This window comes from Daktulosphaira vitifoliae, unplaced genomic scaffold (assembly GCF_025091365.1).
Source record: "Daktulosphaira vitifoliae isolate Bord-2020 unplaced genomic scaffold, ASM2509136v1 Scaffold_1, whole genome shotgun sequence".
Classification (NCBI taxonomy): Eukaryota; Metazoa; Arthropoda; class Insecta; order Hemiptera; family Phylloxeridae; genus Daktulosphaira; species Daktulosphaira vitifoliae.
The window spans coordinates 68,419,835-68,439,658 of record NW_026099572.1 but is presented as its reverse complement, the minus strand read 5'-3'; the positions used below and the strand labels follow the sequence as shown (position 1 = coordinate 68,439,658).

At 25.8% G+C, this 19,824-nt stretch overlaps 2 protein-coding genes across 7 annotated transcripts in view; one reads left to right on the top strand and one right to left on the bottom strand.

Annotated features, from left to right (window-relative positions):
* The first annotated feature begins 2,555 nt into the window (after positions 1-2,555).
* LOC126893659 (peroxisome biogenesis factor 10) lies at positions 2,556-5,485 on the top strand. The gene is made up of 4 exons (XM_050664069.1): positions 2,556-2,821; positions 2,884-3,041; positions 3,270-3,512; positions 4,557-5,485. The coding sequence occupies exons 1-4, from the start codon at positions 2,707-2,709 to the stop codon at positions 4,896-4,898; spliced, it is 858 nt and encodes a 285-aa protein (XP_050520026.1). The 5' UTR covers positions 2,556-2,706; the 3' UTR covers positions 4,899-5,485.
* A 4,662-nt stretch (positions 5,486-10,147) lies between these two features.
* Positions 10,148-19,824, bottom strand: part of LOC126893644 (myosin light chain kinase, smooth muscle-like) — an 18,099-nt gene continuing 8,422 nt past the window's right edge. For 5 of the 6 annotated variants that reach the window (XM_050664040.1, XM_050664039.1, XM_050664042.1 and 2 more), the window contains exons 6-8: positions 17,083-17,282; positions 16,570-16,722; positions 10,149-11,818 (exon numbers count right to left, since the gene is read on the bottom strand). In XM_050664040.1, the coding sequence (XP_050519997.1) occupies positions 10,480-11,818; positions 16,570-16,722; positions 17,083-17,282 (1,692 nt within the window). In that variant the 3' untranslated portion in view covers positions 10,149-10,479. Of the gene's footprint in view, positions 11,819-16,569; positions 16,723-17,082; positions 17,283-19,824 lie in introns of all 6 variants that reach the window. The other variant, XM_050664044.1, reaches the window with a different exon arrangement.

Here is a 19,824-nt window from a genome sequence, read left to right as displayed (position 1 = left end):
CCTATATAGACAATATTATTAATAATAATTAATTACCATAGAAACTTTTAATTTCCTCATTGTTGTTTATAAAAAACTGTACAATAATACACAGACATCAATATTCATTTTGTAAAGTGGTATAAATCAGTTAACAAGTCTTACAATTAATATTTTATGAAGATAATGCAATTGAAGAAGATATTTTACAAGAACTTACGAAAATGTACGCAATTTTTTAATAAAAAGAAAGGTACGCCAGGTAAGCTATATTTGAAATTTATTTACAGGGAGAGATTACGGGTGATAAGATTACCAATTTTCAAATCAGTTATATGAATCTAATTTGCGTTGAATACAGATACACTTATTTTGATTTTTTCCCTCATGTCCCCTTTAAATACAGTAGAAGATTTTGAATTAGCTAATTGTTTGTAATTTTTTTTTCCATCATATTATAAAGTTAAAAATAAGGGTTCCCATTTAAGAAAATTATAAATAACGGTTTTTATCCTTGAAGGGATGAAAAAAATAATGGTTTGACTACATATTATTGTAGAGTTTTTTGAACTTGATATTTTTTCTCTATAATAAAATAAAAAATTCTCAATATTTTCTGAGAAAATGAGTGTCTTATCAGATATTGATCACTCTGTATAATGTGCTTTTGTAGAGGTAATTAAATTAAAATGATTTTAGATGAAATTAGAACTCTAGAGTAATATTACTCTGATGTGAACATTGGTTATCATCAATGGCGGCCCGTAGCAAATTACTCAGGGAAACTGAAAATTTTAACTTTTAAACCTACTAAAACAAAAACATCAAACAAGTAAAACCTTATATATATTTACAATGCAAATTACATTTTCTTATATAATAATTCTATTTGCGATTTTTTTTCCCGGAAATTCATCTATAACACTCCATAAAAGTTAGATCCTTATCTATCTCGCCAACTAAATTTTTTTCAATTGCCGTAGATGATAAACTCGAAAGCCGTTCATTGGTCATAGTGTTTCTCAGGAAGGTCTTAATACGTTTCAATGTACTCATAGAACGTTTACTAGAAGCAGCCGTAGCTGAAATGGTTAACACTAACTGACAAAGTTTAGTAACTTGAGGATATATATTTTCTTGTAAGTCATCTGTAAATTTCAAAAGAAAAATACACGAAAGATAATGTTATTTAATAAATGTTATCAATTACTTTTTATTATAAAATCTAGAAGTTCGTGACGAGGTAAATGTTTTGTATCATCCGCATAAATTACAGCCCATTCATTACGTAAACGGTCAGCGTCAAAAATATTAGGACTCTGCTGCAATAATTCCATGTACTTTGATTCGGGGAAATTGGTGTGGTAGTTTTTAAACTTCTATTCATTTGTAATTTCAACAAATTCTAGTTTCGAATAATCTTCAAATTGTAAGTCAATTTGCGCGATTAATGAATCCAGTATTTCGTATGTGATTTGACGTAATTCATTACGAGAAATGACATGTTTTTCTGATTTTCTTAAAAAATTTCTTATAGACGACACTCCGTCAACACTCCATTCCTTTTCTCCTACAAAAATTACACAAGTATAACAAAACAATTTGTTTCTTTTGTCGCAATCATCTAACCACGAAAACTCATTATACCAATTGTATTTGAATTTTCTGGTATATTTACCATCCACGAATGTCAACAAAAGGTTCAGTGTCGGACAACAACGTTTTAATTCATATTTTTGTTCAAAACTAAATTTGTTAAAGTTGTTTAATAATAAAAAGCCTAATATATTATTGTTTTTCATTTTTACCGTGGTGTGGGGTGACAACAAACTGCAACGATTTAACGCGCGGTGTACTATTTTTGAATGAAGTTAATTTCAATACAGTCTATATTAATGCCTATGGAGTTCAATCTCCCCGACCTTCTCCACCAAATCAAATATTAGATGTTTTGATTGAAACGGTAGTCGACCATCGTCAGGTGATAGGCGTACTATTTTTAATTTTTGTGAAATTCGTTTCAATAGCGTCTATAAAACACGGCTTATTCGGCATTCCTCCGACCCTCTTCTCTAATTTCAAAGATAACATCATTTATTACGGTTGAAATTGTTGTCGACCGTCGTTGATCGCTGAGACGTACTATTATTAAATTTTAAAGAAACTTGTTTCAGTACCGTCTAAAATACACGGTTTACTCTTCCCCCGACACCCACCTTTAAATTCACCAAGCTGATAACACTACATTATAGGAATAAAACGAACGGTCGACTGTTGCCGGTTCAATGGAAACCGCCTCGGCCTAATGACTAATTCCATAACAAAACCATCCAAATAACTGTTAAAAAAACTAAAAAATATATCGGTATACTTTGTGGTTCAAGAAAATGTCCATATTATTTATTATTATTGATATATAATAATTTATTAGTAACTAAAGATTTTTAAGGAGAAACTCAGTTTCAAAGTCTCTTATGACGGGCCGCTACTGGTTATCAGTAACACAATCTTATCACTAGGTAGTTTTATCACTGAATAGACTAAATTTAATCTATTCTGTGGTTTTATCACAAAATACTTAGTGGATATTCACCTTGTCAGACTTATTTATCCACCTATTTTATTGATTTTATACAATTTTATTTTTATTTTTACTTTTAGAAATAAAAATGTTACTTTTATAATTTTAATCTAAATGCAATACTATCCAAATTAATTGTTAGTAAAATGTCAGCTTATAATTTTAGTGGTCCTGCTGAGATATTGAGAGCTGAACAAAAAGACGAAGAACTATGTGAGAGAATTAATAGACATATTACTGATTTTTTATTAAAATATAAAGGTTGTAATAATTGAATTTAAATACAAATTATTAAACTTTATTCAATGAAATAATTATTATAGGACATATTTATATCAATAAAAACAAAAATTCTATACTTTCTACATCAAAAATTTTGTATTATGGACTCACAACTTTATCAAGACTCCAAACTTTAGGTGAAGAATATACAAGAATTATTCAAGTTAGAAGTTCTGGAAAACATGTTCCGAGTGTTACAGTAATTTATATTCAGTATTTTAACTAGTAGCCACAAGAAATATAAGTCCCAGTATCTACATATAATGGATATGTACTATAATAAACCACTAGTGAGGGGGTACTATTCATATACGGGTTACCAGCTTAATAGTTGTGGTACTAGCTTATACCATTAATTTATATATATATATCAATTACTCATTAATTATTTCAAGTTTTCTAAATTAAATATTTGTGTTTATTGTAGCAAACTATTGGTATGATATCAGTTCATATATTTGGTCATCAAATATTAGAATATTTATTAAGTTACACTATAAAATATGTAAGAAAAAATGAACATATAACACACACAGCTAAAAGTCAAATACTTTATTCTTTAAATGTATTTAAATCTATTCTACCTCTTATACAAAGTTTAAATAGAATATTATTCTATTGGAATTCTAATTTCTATACATGGGCTAAAAGGATTTTTAATATCCGATATGTAAGTACAAAAATGTAGTTATAAAATTAGATTTATTGATTTATTTATTGTAAATTAATAAATTAATAACATAAAAAAAATTTTTATACAATTTTTTTAATATAATTGTTTTACAATAATTTGAAACGTTTTACATGACCATCTAAAGAGCCTCTCCATTATTAAAGTAAACTTCTTTACAGAGGGTTGAAAAAAAAATGATAATCGAGAAATACAGTCGACTGTAAAATTTATTTACATTATAATTTAGCACTGTCTTTTCGAAAATAAAAATAGTTTTATTTAAAATTCATTATATAATTTAATTTCAAATAATTATGATGGTACATAAAAAAATTTAAAAAAACCACAATAGATGCAATTTTTACACAATATCTTCATAATGAAGATCATTCATTATCTGTTCATAATAAAACAGAAAAAATATGAAAGATACAAATTCTATGAATTTTAATGAGTTTAAATAAATTAACAAAGAATCATTTAGTGATATGATATGATATGGTTACTAATCTTTTTAAATTTTCTATAAGGTTCATATGAATAATGTAAGAAACAAAATATAATAAAATAAGAAAGCTATAATAAGAAGTTTGAAATATACAATGTAAAAGTATTATCGTGAACCATAAAATAAAAATAATTAAGAAAACAATTATTTTTGTTCTATAGTAATATGTTTATCATAATTATCAATTATTAAATATAACATGTAACCAATAATAATAATAAAACCGGTGCGTGTTACAAGTGCGTGCAGATGAAGATTTCTTTTTTTAAGATTCTTATCATTAAAACTTGAAACTTTTAAATAAATACATTTTATCAAATACTTTTGAATTAAGCAGTTAAAATTAGCTAAATTATACTGTTACTTTTGACCTTATCATTTCATTATGATTATGTAATTAATAAATAATGTAATCACAACAAAACGAAATAAAAAATATTTGCACAAAATAATTAACTTAATTTTAATAGTGACCTTTTCTTGCTAATTGGTACAATTTATTAGTAAAAATATCATTATCATATTTTTTTTAGATTTTCGCTGTTCCATGGTATCATTCTGAAAAACAACTTCATGTTTTCAAAATACTTAGTATACTTTCAGCTATACATGTTGGTGTACTAATTATTATAACTTTGTTTAATAATAAACAAGTCCTATCACAAAGTGAAGGAAACTTAACACCAACAACTACATCGTCAATATCTAAATGTTCACTCTGTTTGGAAAAAAGAACTAACACTTCATTAACTGTTTGTGGTCATCTGTTTTGCTGGAATTGCATACATGAATGGTTACAAACTAATAAATTTTGCCCTTTGTGTCGCAAAGTACTTGATCCAAGGAAAATAATACCATTGCAAAATTATACTTAAGTAATATTTTAAATATTTATGCATTCATGTGTTTTACTATTTATTCTACATTCTTCTTTTCCTTAACTAAATGCCAATAATAGATATCTTAACTGAGTCAGCTACCTTAACCATCTTTAATAAATTTCTCTTCAAATCTGGATTTATTTTTCTTCTTCCAAATTAATTTTGAAAAAACTCTTGCCTTTTTATCTCATTCCTTAAAACATGATTTGACCATCTTTGTCTAATTTCTATATCACATGATGATTTAAATTATTTTTTTTAATAAATTGATATGTTTAAACTTAAAGGGTGTCTTTAGTCTTTTGGAATGTTTAGAGTTTAACTCCATAAGGAAAATTTAAAACTTGGCTTTGAAAATTATGACAGTTGGGATGGTAAAATATATATTTGATGTAACAAACGAATTAAACATCAGTTAAATTAACTAAAATTTAATTAAACAAATAGCTTATTTTGAAATTTAGTATTGATATTTATATGTTATATGTCTATTGTTATATTTATATACATTTTTATTTAAAAAAATTATTATTAAAAAATATGTTTTACACTTTTATTGATTAAAGCTTGTTTTTTTTAAATTGGTGGTGTTCATCTATTATATACAGAGTGTTCAGTAAGTTAGGAAACAGTTAAATTGTTACAAACAATGAGTACAATAGAAATTCGTTTCCTTATTTACTGAACACCCTGTATGACAAAATACATTTTTTTCTCATAAAGATAAAACAAATTTTTTTTAATATTTTAATCATTTTAATACTAAAATTATGAAAAAATAATTATCTGAATAGAATTCATTACTTGGTACAACTAATCAGTATTGAATTAAACTATAAAATCAAAATCTATAAAATAGTGTACTACATTTTTAATCTTTTTTTTTTTTTGAGTATGCTTAAAATCATTCTTATGATGCTATATTGATATTTTGTTATAACAATTATCGCAATGAATAATATTGCATAAAAAAAATTGATTTATCATCATTCAACATTTTTTTTTGCCCTTAAGACGTCAATATTAAATCTATGGTATTTTCATCATAATTCATTTTTAATAATAGCTAACTATGCCATTGACTATTGATTTCCCCTATCTACGATTTTCAATCTAAAAACACTAATTTACATTTAAAAAGATCGTAAATATTCCTAATAAAAACAGCACAAAAAAAGTGCAAATAAATGTTCATTGAGTGCTACTAATATTGCTTTTAATATTTAAAAATAAATGTTTAAAATAAATAATTTTAATGAAATAACGAGTATTTCAAATAAAATCAGTGTTTGGAAATAACGTTATTTATGAACGCACGTTCATATTTGATGAGAGTTATTTGTTATTTATAAATAAATATGAAAGTGAATGACGTTTACATTTTGTGATAAATTTTAAAGATATAATTGGTGGTTAAACAATCAACACTAATATCATAGACTATATAAAAATTATATTTTTAAATAATATGAAAATATAATCATTTATAGTATGTACTTTCAGAATCAAATATTGATCTAATTACTAGAATATACAAAAATATTAGGATGGATAGAAAAACAGTAATAATATATTGTTGAAGAAGACACTATTAATTTTTATAAGTACGAATCACTGGCTGTTAAAATTATTTGGATTACTATTAAAATTTACATAGTTCGTTTTTGTTATCGATATATCAGTATTAATAGTAGCACGCTTTCAGGGGTTCATAGAGTCTTAACCCTCTTGAGAAATTTTCTGACTACATAAAAATAATGAGGCTAAAATTTTAGAGTTTTGTTGAGAATAAAAAATATCTATTTAACATTTCATTAAAAAAAAAAACTAGCACAGTGGGGTCGCGGTATAGAGAGACGTGGCATAATTGGGTCAAGTATAATGATATCTGGCAGTGATTAAAATAACTATCATAAAAAACGCTTCCATACAAATCTATAGATAGTGTTTAATTTAAAAAAATTGAGAGAATTCCCCCATTTACAGGAACGAGGGAATTTTTTTCAATTTTTGAGGGTAATGTCTTCGATTAAACACTATTTGTGATCCTTTGACGTATTGTTGAAAGATCGGTTCGGTGAGAAATGAGAAAATGTAATAAGAGACACAAAAAAAAAATAAATAAATAAAAAAAAAACGCATCATAGTAAAATTAATACCTTCTCAGCTTCGCATCGAAGCTAAAATTGGTTGCTAAAATGATAACAATCAAAATAACTAAAAAAAATAAAAGCAACTCTAAGAATATTTTTGTAAAAAAAATTCTTTTTTTATGTTATTTATATTGTTATGTAATATTACTATGTAGCTATTATAAACAGTTTTTAATAAAAAATAATATTGCTAAATTTATAAAATATATTTAATATTAAATGAAATGTTTACAACATTAATATTTTTAAAATAATGTTTGGGAATTTAGAGAGCATATTGTACTCATTAAATACTAATTTACCTACTGCAGAATAAATTATCTTGTTGTCTTTATAATAATTAACAATTCAAAATTAAGAAATACTTATCATATAATGTATATTTATAGGTTAACAAATAGGTGTTTTCATTTACAAATCGCCATTTCTATGGCAAAACTTTATATATTAATTTGTTTTAATTATTCATAGAGAAAAAAGAATACATCAATTTTTTATAACTAACAATAGAAATAAGTTTTTGAATATCCCATTATCTAAGAAAAAATGGATATTTTTTTTAAAAAAACGCTGAAAATATTTGTCAATATTGTAAATAAGAATTTTTTTCAAAAAAAGTTTTAAAATGTTGAGTTACGCCATTTCACCTAAAAGACGTTTATGTATTTTTATTTTTCATATACATTTTTTAATAGGTAAAACTTAAATAAATTAATCAAGTTTTGCACCCATACGTCTCAATGCTAAAATTGTGTTTGCTGCTCTGACCCACTGCTTTTTAATAACGTAACGCTTCAATTTTGTTTTGCTCAATGTTTTCGTCTGGCCTGCTGTTTTCAACCATTTGTGGCTGAGAGCATCATTTGCACTAAGTCGCGCTCTGTAATAAAAATTACAAATAACTATTTTAATTAATATTATACTCAAGTCGGATTTTTAGGTTCCTCAAAAATACACAAAAAAGCTCTCCATAAGTAAATTAATCATTTCTAAAAATTTGTTATTAACATCAGAAGTTATAAAAATAATGATTGGTTTTAAATCCTTCTATTTCCCGAATTCAACATGCTACAAAGGTTTGTGGCCCTCTTTTACATGTAAGAGAGTCAAAGAGTAACTAAGCCAATAATAGACGGGACGAGTATTGTGGCCAGCTTCTACCAGCAATAAGACACTATCAATGAGAAAATCTGGCTGGCACCCTGGCTATTGGAACCCTAGACCTACTGCGCCAAAATGTACGTTTCTATTAATCATGGGAAATATCGAATAGTAACTATCCAACTATTCGATATTCATTCAAAAACTATTCGAATAATAAAAATATTCAATAGTTACACAATATATTCGAATATTTTTCAAACTATTCAATAGTCTATGCTAAAAATAAACTATTCGGTTGTATAAAAACAATTCGAATAGTTATTCGATAGTTTAAAATATTCGAAAATGTCCATTACTAAACTAAATAGAAACTCTATTTACTAGTCCTTGTTATTAACATCATGAGTAAAATGTAAAAAAAAAATTTCAATTTTTTTACTCAAATATGATCTTAATACACTAATAAAGTAAAATAAAAAAATTTTTTATATCCAAATTTATTTTATTTAACTGAACGCTAATGTAATTTTAGTCATTGTTGTTTTAGGAGGTACACTACGGCCTGGGCTGAAGAGGTCGTAATCCAGACTAATGAGGCTCTTAGTTTGAAATTCTTTTTGTAATCTTTATTACATTTACACTTCAATTGAGTGGGGTAGTAAAAATCACTCTCAAATAATATCCTCCATCTTAGTAATGAGAAAAATATTTGGAGGCTAAGATAGTTTCCTTATTTTATATGATATATATATATATATAATTTTCAACACTTTTGGAAGGATTAATTTTATTTTTGGCGAGGCTTAGCTCTCCTAAAGCTCACCCCTAACTTCATTTATACTGTCTACTCATAAAAAAATTTTAAGTACATCGAAAATATATACATCAAGGTGTCCTTGTTTTTTATATTAACAAAATTAACAAAATAATCGTTAATTTAATAAAAAGTATATAATTCATTTAATAAAATATTTGATTGGAGGTATTTTGATAATACATTAATTGATTTTAGCGGGAAATTCCCCTGAAACTAGTTTAGCTACATTGTGGTCCATTATCAACTTTTAGTGAAAATTTTACCCGAACTAAAATCCTGCATACGCTACTGCGTCTAACTTAGAGTTGATCTTGTCAACTAGGTGGCCTACTTAGCTCAGTAGTCAAGGCATCGTGCCCATTGCAAAGATACTGTTAAGTTTCGATTCCGTTGCGCTAACCTATCCTAATTTTTCCTGTTTTCTCTGGCACGTGCAATAGCTTTTAGAGAGGAGGTTAATCAATAAACTACAGTTGATAGAAGAATGAAATGTAACAATTGTTGTCCATCTTCTTTCTAGTTTTGTTTAAAAACCAATAAGACTCACTATTGCAACAAAATCTATACTTATAAAATTAGCGTTGTCTTTTGGTACAATAGTGTCGCATGAACCCGGCAACTCGGCAGATTTATAACTTTTTATAATTTTTCTGTAAAAATTACAATATTAAACTATTGAATATCAAATAATAAAATTTAACTTCTATATGTATTTATTCATGTAATAAATATATTTCACTAATAAAATTATAGGGAAAGTTATTCATCTTGATATTATACGAGATTATTTGACGTATTGATTGTTAATATAATTCAGTAGAATTTTAATTACTAATGAGACAGACACAAAAAAAATAAATCTTGATAAAAATAAATACCTTTGTAGCTTAAAAGTGAAGCTAAAATTTGTCCATAGTCGACAAAAAGGTAGCCAAAATGTCATTATAAAGAGTTCAAAAAAGACAATTTTTACAGCTACTCAATATTTTAAACCTAATTTAATATCTAAAAGTTACACTTAACATTTTTTAAGGAGGCCCATTAACCTCACTTGGAGGTTAATGTCTTTTATAAATGTCAAGTCGATAAACAAATATAATGTAATCAATGTAGTAATAGTTCCTATAAAAGAATAAATAGACATAAATAAATTAAAAACTTTTAACTATAATAACGCTGTATAATGTCCAAAACTTAAACACATAACATATGTTTCAATTCATAAACATAAACATATCTTTTGATACATTTAATTACAGAAAAAAATCTGAAGACAAAAACTAATAAAAAAAATACATATTAAATTTATTATTCTATTGACGTGTAATCAAATAGCTTTAATAAGGCCATTTATATAAAAATTTGAGCAACAAAAAGATGAATAACTGACAACATAAAAGTTATGATTAAAATAATAGTGATTAATTTGCGGTTGTTCGATACAGAGTACTTTGATTTCTGCTCAAACAGTAACATATTTTTGATAAATAAAAGTCTTAATTTACGTAAATATATCGAATTCAGAATTCTTTTTTCCATTGCCATAAAAAAATCTTAAAAACATATCCTTGGTCGATTCTCGCTCAGGCGACGTTCGATTGCTGTGGGGCGCTGAACGGCATGCTGCAGTCACGTAATAAAGCAGACTCCCGACAGGTGGCGGCGCCCCAAATGGAACATCTCGGCTCATGTTTGATAACTTAAACTTGGGTTTGCGGTCCATATTAAAAGCAAGCTGCTGTCGTCGAGTCAACAGCATTTTGTGTAAGTTGTCGGAGGTATTCAGTAAATCGTCATCCGAGTCTCTTGAGAACATCACAAAGTCGCGGAAAAGCTCAGATGAGTTGTTGTTGGTTGTAGTTGTACTTGAAAACATGTAAGACACGTCCGATGATCGACGATTTATCGTAGTTGAACTATGTGTCCATGATGTGAATTTTTTGTTTGCAATATTTTTCGTTGATACATCCATAAATGATGACATAAAATCGTCCTCTGTGCGTTTATGACTTGATAATTTATTTTCAACAATAACATCGGTAATTACAGATTTTGTGGAGGATTGTTTATCAACCGGCGATTTTTCTTTTTGCGAACGGTCGGAGGGTTTTTTACTATCACGTCGTTTTAATAGGAGATTGAACTCTACGGTTTGATCAGGTGAGTTTTCTTTAGGAAGAATAGTATTCAAATTAGCCTCGGAATTTTTCACATCACATGTATGACTAGAAACCGACTCTTTGATTTTTTCAGATAGTTCGATATTTTTGATAGCAGCTAGAGAAGTACTAGTTGTTTGTTGATTGTCTGACAAATTATTTCTTGGTAATAAAATACAATCAACTACAGAACTAGATGAGCTGCTCAAATCTTCTACGCAACTATCAACGGGATGAACTTTATCTATGATATTAGTACACGGTACAATCACTTTTTCACAATAGATGCTACCATCCACAATAGGCGAACTCGATTTCGTCGTTATTACATGCTGCTTTTGAACAGTGGTATCTACTGTGGATATTTCTGAAGATGATAGTATCTCAGAAGATTGGGCTAGTTTGATCTCAGCTAAATCTTTAGTTTCTAATACATCAGCTGGCGAATTATTACTAGATTTGCGTTCACAAAATTCTTTTAGATTTTCTTTTGTTAAATCTAATGATGAATCTTGATGAGCAAGCAAACTTGAAGGTTGTATCTCTTGATCAACTTTGGGTTCTAGTTGTGTAAGTTTTTTTTTAGACACGCTCTTTCGCACGCTCTTTCGCACAGTTTTTTTCACTTTTTTCTTGTGAAGCCAATTATGTGACAAACATTCAGCCGCGGTCATACGATCCCTACAATCAATTACACATAACAAAACACAATAATACAGTGTTAGATATTATTAAACTACCCGAAAAATTAAGTATATTAGAACAATAAATTTATAAAAATCACTGATAATAATTCATTTATGATACATTTTAATTACATTTTTTAATTTAAACACAAAAGTAATATAATTTTATTTCACTTGAAACGAATGGTAACAGAAATTGGTCTTTTGTAAAAAAAGATTATCGTTTAAATTTACCAATATTAATAGAAAAGATACGCCAAATTAGGAACTATATTTCAGTGATCGTAAATTCTTCATTAGCCAATCGATGATTATAATGGAAATTTCTTTTGGGTAATACACATTGTGTAAAAGCAGACTAGTTTATTCAAAAATAAATAAAATGACAGTCACTTAAATATTACAAATATAGTAAGAATTTACTGATTTTGTAGCATCGATGCCAGAGTAAGAAAGTATTGATTTTGTGATGATATGCATTTTATTTTTTTAATCTATCAATTCTCAGTTCTCATTAGACCGATTTTAATGATCAATACGTCAAAAGAACCCAATTTTATTTAGTTAAACTTATTGCCATCAAAAATTGAATAAAAAACCCCTAATTTAAACCCCAACTATCAAAAAGACAAATTCAGTCATTTTTTTACATTATAAAATTGCTATAACATTTTTTATAAAGACATTGATCCTAATAAAATAAGGTAAACTAGAGATAATATCATTTTTTTTTTTTTGTATGATTTTTGTGAAAATTCAATAAAATAATTAAGTACAAAAAGGGTTTGAAAAATAATGTTTTTCAACAATTTTTGTTCTGGAACGACTGCGTTGTTTAAACCAATATTAAATTAAAACTTTTGCAATTGAACTACAGTATTAAAAAATAAATTTGTTTAATGATATGTCTTCTACTAGAAAATAGCCGTTAAAATTTAAAAAAAAAACTTAATTTTCGATTAAGTAAATAATTTAAAAACATTTAATATTTCAGTAAAATTTCAAAAAAAAAAATGAAGAAAAAAAGAAATGTTAAAATGACAAATGCATAAATTATTGTGAAATTAAACAAATTCGTATCGAACTATTTTTTATTACAGTGATGTTTATATTTGTTAAATAGCATCTATACTTATCCTAACTATACCACAACTCCGCTGTGTTAAGTTTTTTAAAATTATAACTCCTTCCGAAATTCCTTTTTAAACCTATTGTTTATTAAGATGTAATAATATTTTTCAACATTGTTAAGACTATCTAATTACATTATCTGTGATTTCATTTGTATTGTACAACCAATATACTTGAATTCAAAAAGAAATGTGTCCATAAAAAAGAAGCTATTCCAACATTTTTTGAAAAAACTTGAGAAAATATAGGTGGAAGCTAAGAGGAATAAACCAAAATTAAGAAAATTACATTTATTGTTTCATAAAAAAAAAAACGGTAGCACAGTGGGGTCACGGCACAGTATGGACGTGACATAGTTGGGACAAGTATAGATGATATCTGACAGTAATTAAAACCAATATCATAAAAAACGCTTCGATGCAAATCTGTAGATAGTGTTTAATTTTAAGAAATTGGTGGATTATTACAAAAGCAACATCAATTCTTATTTCCATAATTATATCCTGATTAGTAGTTCTTTGATTTTAAAATATAATATATGAATAAATACTAATTATAGTTATTAAATTTAGTATGAAATTGTTATTCAATAATTTAATATTGTAATTTTTACGGAGATATTATAAAAATAATAAAGTAGTAGTATAATTCTTTACTTTTAATACATAAAAAAATTCAAAGAGCTTGATACAATATTTTCCAATGAAAAATGTTTGTTACTTATAATAAAGTTATAACTTTTGTGATATTTGATCTTTATTGAAGTTATTGAATCTAAATGAGATAAAAATCAAAGGAGTTAAAATTTATTCTAACTTATAAAGCATCAAGAAAAAAATGCATAAAATTCCTTGTCATACGCGGGTTGGAAATTTGTACCCCAAGCGCGTAAGACACAAGTTTTACCGACTCGGTAACCGTACGTCTTTTCCGACGATTGAAAAAATGGCAATTTAAGCTAGTTCAAATTTCAAAATTATTTTTCTCGACTTAAAAAAAGCAAAAAAATTTAAATAAGTTTAACTTTCTATACTATATCAATTTGATTTATATAATATTTATGAAAATCAGTGTACTCCCCTTGTCAGGTATTTTAAATTAAAATAAAATACAAAAACCAGAATTTTAACACAAAAATAGCCTATTTTTGAATACGGTAGTCATTTTCACCATGAAGACAAATCTAGAGGTCAATTTTTTTTTTTTTAATTTAAGTATATTACATAAGCTTTAATTTAATATATATAAGTGTCAGTATTTCTGGAACACTTTCAAAAATTAAATTGATAATGTACTAGTTTCAATACGCATGTTTAAAGTTTTGACCCCCCTAGTATAAAGGGGTATGATCTGATTTACAAAAAAAGTGTGTCAGATAAAAAGGGTATATAAAAATTATTTATTGAAAAATAATAATATTGATCCATACATTTTTCCAATGGTTATAGCAATATAAATTTTAAAATATAAAATCGAGAATTTTTTCACGAAAATCGTACGTTTTTCTTTAAATTTGATGTCCGTTTTCACCATGAAGACAAATCTAGAGGTCAAATTTTTTTTTCAAATTAAAGTATATTACATAAGTTTTAATTTAAGGTATATATAAAAGTGTCAGTCTTTACGGAACATTTTCAAAAGTTTATTTGAAAAAGTTAATTTTTTGTAAAAAAGTTACCATTTTGAAACCCTTCCTGTGGGCTGGTAAAGGGTCAAATATTCACAAAAGTATACAAAATGATAGGTAAATACTTCAGATATCTATAAAAAAAAAATTATATTGATTCGGTCATTTTAAAAAAAGTTATAGTAGTTTTAAGCAACGAAATTGAAAAAATGTCGAAAATTAGTGATTTTTAAATATGTAATTTTTTGGGGGATATTCCCCGTTTACGGCGAACGAGGGAATGTTTTTCAATTTTTGAGGGTAATGTCTTCAACTAGATACGATTTGTGATCTTTTGACGTATTGTTGAAAGAAATCGGTCCAATGAGAGCTGAGAAAAAGTGGCAACAGACACAAAAAAAAAATAATAAAAAAAAAAAACACATCATAATAAAATTAATACCTTATCAGCTTCGCATCGAAGCTAACATATTTTTTTTACAAATTTTTATATATAGGTAAGGATTAATATTAAAATATATCATTAGCTCCCCAATATTTTTATTCTATATCTGCCTATTGAAGTATGCATAATTATACATAGATTTATTATATATATAATCATAAATATTATTTAAAGATCTCAAATCGTTATTCATTATCATTTAAAATCAGCTCATTTTATAAAATTAAAGAAGTACACAGATTATAATGAGATTTTATAATGCAGTGCTATATTTACAAAATGCAGTCTGGACCACTCCCAATAATATAAAATAGGGAAGCATCTTCAGGAATATTTCGTTTAATACTACCTGAAAGATTCAATTTGAACATTTTTATGACAAAGTATGGTTGTTCTACATAGTTTTATTTTAAAAATCTTTGTTACAATCTAGCATCAATTGTAACTATATCAATTTAATAGAGATAGACAAGCCAGGGATAGTAAAAACCTTAATTGAATTATTTAATAATAATTTTTTTGAATAATAATTTTTCAACATACCTTTTTAAAATATTTTTGACTTTTACAAACAAAAAAGTATGAAACAATAAACAGTTTTCATGATAATATCCAAATATTTTATAAAAAGGGTTAAATATTTTGAATTTCAACTAATTATTATATGAGAGCAGATTAAATTCCTTATGTGACCATATCACACACACAATCGAAAAGTGCAACAGCGTAGGGCATTAAAATTAAAAGAACGCATAAGAGGCGTCAAAATTAGGAGGATAACGCAAAAATAATTTCAGCACATGGTGCTAAAGAGCAAAGCTGACTACGGCTGATGATGAAGATTTAAGATTAGAATTTAAATTTTATTTCATAAATTTAGAATGAAAATATGATAAAATACATTTAAACGTATACATTCTATATACGTTGTACATATATACTAGTAGATAAACTTTTAAAAATATATACTACTGCATTCAACACAGACATCACAATTATTCACAAACTATATCGACAACAGTTAACTAAATATATATATTTTAAATATCTTTGTACACGTGATCATGACAAAAAGTTCAAATATTTATTGGACAAAATTAATGCATTTTTCAAAATTAATTTTTGATATTTTTTAAAAATTATTATATAAAAATGATTGTTAAATGATAATAGTTATCAGTGAGATTTAAATAGTTTTAATTACATCAAGCTATTTTATTTCAATTAACACTATTTACACGTCTGTAGTGTTCTTGTTTAAAAAAATTGACTAAACGTATAAACAATATTTAAGCATCACTGTTTTTTGGAAAAATTATTTAAAAATTTTAAATTATTTGCAAAAAAAATTTCCTGACATTATTTTTTTAAGACACTCTTAAAATACTTATTATTTTTCTATTTTTATGAATTAAAAATTATTTTAACTTAAAAGTATTTATAAACTGTTTAATTAAGTAAACTGATTTCCAAAAAACAGGGTTTGATATAACTTGATGGAAAAAACTTAAATATCATAAACAAACTGATTAAATAAACCTACTTGTGATCTTTTAAAAGAAGTTTTTTTATGAAATCCTTGGCATCATTAGATATAGAATCAAATGCTTCATCATCAAAATCATATTGGGCAATTGTGACGTTTGCCATAGTTTCCACGTCAGTTTCTCCCATAAATGGTGATAAACCTGATAGCCTATTATTAAATAAAAAATAGAAGAATTATACCTTGGATTTAGGAGGGCTGTAAATTATTAATATACCTTATATAGATATCTACACAAAGTAATGCAAGATGGTTGTATTTCTCAACTTTAAACTTAAATAGTTAATGTAAAATTTATGATTTCTCTCAATAAGCTTTTAAATAGTTTTTTTAAAATTGGTCTACTTGTTTTTTAAAAAAAGAAAACTACTCATATGTAGCAAGTTGGGCTTAGATTTTTAAATAATAAATACTTATGTTTAGTAAATTATTTATAAAATATTATAAAAAAATACTGCAAAATATATTTTAAGTACCAAAATTTATAAAATACAGAAAGAAATTACTTACAATACATAGCATATTACGCCAACGGACCACATATCTGTGCCAAACCCAATAGCATCAAAGTTAACTACTTCAGGTGCTACAAATTCCGGCGTACCAAAAAGAACTTGAAGTTTATGTTGTGGATTAAATTTTCTCGCTAAGCCAAAATCAATAATTTTTATACGATTGCCAGTTTTTGTTAGGCATAATATATTTTCAGGCTGTAATAAAAATAATTATTAAAATTTAATTCCATAAGGGCGTTATTTACAGAGAATATTTCTATTAATAAAGCTGTTCAGTGAACATTTTTTATAGTCTAGTTTTTTTATTTAATTACTGGACGATCACCTAGTTGATAAAATAACTTTTTTTAAAAAGTATCAACTTTTTAAATGAAAAAAAAAAAGTCACCCAGTCAAAATTCTTTAAAATATTATCAGGTCATTTGAGGAAGAAAATTAAATACCCCGCCAGTAAGTTTAAAGTAATTTTTTTTTAATATGATGATACAAAGACTAGATCGAAAAGGTACTTTACGACTATAGTGAAATTTTTTATCTTAATTTGACCTATTATCATATCATGGTTATTCCATGTCAAATAATCTAAATGTGAGCTAATTTTTTAGACTTTTTTGAAAATTTGATAATATTTAAGACAAGGTTAATAATACCAAAGAAACACTTTTTTTAATAGATTTTCTTGACCTAGACATTTCGACAATGTAAAATTATATGTAAAAAAACTACCACTTTACAGTTCTATAAACTTGGATGCTGTGCCAAAAATTATGAACTTTATACTCGTATAACTTCGGTGACCATAAATAAATTTTATAGGAGCTTCTATAAGTATTTCGGAGTATGATAAACATTTGGTATTAAAAGTTACAAATTTAAAATTTGACGAATTCCATTGTTCCAAAACTTTCTTACCAACTTTATTTTTATAGATGTTTAGTGTACATTTTCCCTTTATGAGACTATGGTGTTTTAAATTAGAGGATGAAAATAATATTGTTGTCAAATATATAACTTAATATACCAATAAATATTGTTGATTGATTCAAACCAGATAAATTTAACTATAGTCTTTTATTGAATATTTAGTCTTAGATGAAGTCACATAATGCACAATCATATTATCAAAATATCTTATCGTGATTTATTATTATTTGTATTGTTATTTTATAGTTCTTATATAGCATCTTGAATTTAATTAGATCTAAGTATTTTGATTTTAAATTTCCTTGTGTCATAGTAGTTTAAATATTTGTTGACGTGGTTTGTAATTGAAGATATGTGCGTAATTCTATTATTCTTTTATTTTCCAGATTTATTTATTTATATGTAAAATATGGATTATTGTACTGGAATAATTAAAAAAGAAGTATGTCAAAAAAATTCCTATGGATAGGCAGATAATATGATGTTTAACATTAAATATTTATCTGCTGAAAACCAGCATTTAATCGACTTTTTTATTAATTCGTCCAAATCATTAAGTAACACAAAATGGCACTTAAACAATTATTTTTCATTATTTAGTAGATCCTGTTATAATATTTTTAATTAAGACAAAACATCTATTTAGAAAGTCTTTGGAAAAATAAATAAAAATATTGTTCAAAAATATCCTAATTTTAAAATGTTCTAGTAAGGCGTTAAAGAAGATGTTTTTTTAAAATATTACACAATTCGACTGCTAATTTAAATACGAATAGTGGTAGTATTGCACTTTTGAAAGCTACAAGATAATATTGAAATTTTGAATACTAATAACTCGACGTTCTGATATTGTACAAAAAAAGTAGATTATTTAAGCTAAACTGTAAAAAGTAAACTTAATACATATAAAATTCACATATTCTTCAAAAAAAAAAAAAAAAAATGATCTCAAACACTAAAACTAACGATTATTATGAATTAATTAATAATTTAAAGATTAAATTTAAAAAAATTACTTAAATTGATAAAAAAATAAGAAATTTAAGATTATTACCTAAGTCATGGGCAATTAATAAGATTTGTGAAGAGTTTGGTACTATCAAAATAATTCAATAAACTTATACTTATAAAAAACTCTTGTAAAAATTAAAAAAAAAATTTAATCATGGAAACCAAAGTTTTACAAGTATAAAGTTTAAAATGTAGTTTATGGCAAAACACCAAAGTTTATAGCTCTTCTAAGTAAACAAAGATAATTTTTTTTAATCATAAAAAAAAAAACCCAGCACAGAGGGGTCGCAGCACAGTGGTGACGTGGCATAGATGGATCAAGTATAATGATATCTGACAGTGATTAAAATCACTATCAAAAAAAAACGCTTCGATGCAAATCTCTAGATATTGTTTAATTTTAAAAAATTGGTGAATTATTCCAAAAGCCACATGATCTGCTAGTTCCTTATTAATATCCTGATTAAGATAAAGTATATCGAATGAAAAAGAGATTATTAAAAAATAATATTTCTCATAAAAAAATTGTATTGATCTATACACTTTTCAATATTTCATAGCATTATATAGTTAAAAATGTAAAAAATAAAATCGAGAATTTTCACACAATAATAGCATTCGGTAGCCATTTTCACCGTGAATATAAACTAAAGTCCTAATTTTTTTTTTTGCATAATAAAGTAAATTACATTAGCTTTAATTTAAGATATATATAAAAGTGTCAGACTTTCCGGAACACTTTCAAAATTTAAGTTGAAAAAGTAAATTTTTTTGTAAAAAAGTTGTCAATTTAAATCCCCCC

Excerpts from the sequence above, each read along its gene's own strand:
- LOC126893659 (XM_050664069.1), top strand. The coding sequence starts at position 2,707 with ATGTCAGCTTATAATTTTAGTGGTCCTGCTGAGATATTGAGAGCTGAA. Across the intron at positions 2,822-2,883 it reads TTTTTTATTAAAATATAAAG|GACATATTTATATCAATAAA; the intron begins GTTGTAATAATT and ends TAATTATTATAG. Across the intron at positions 3,042-3,269 it reads AACATGTTCCGAGTGTTACA|CAAACTATTGGTATGATATC; the intron begins GTAATTTATATT and ends TGTTTATTGTAG.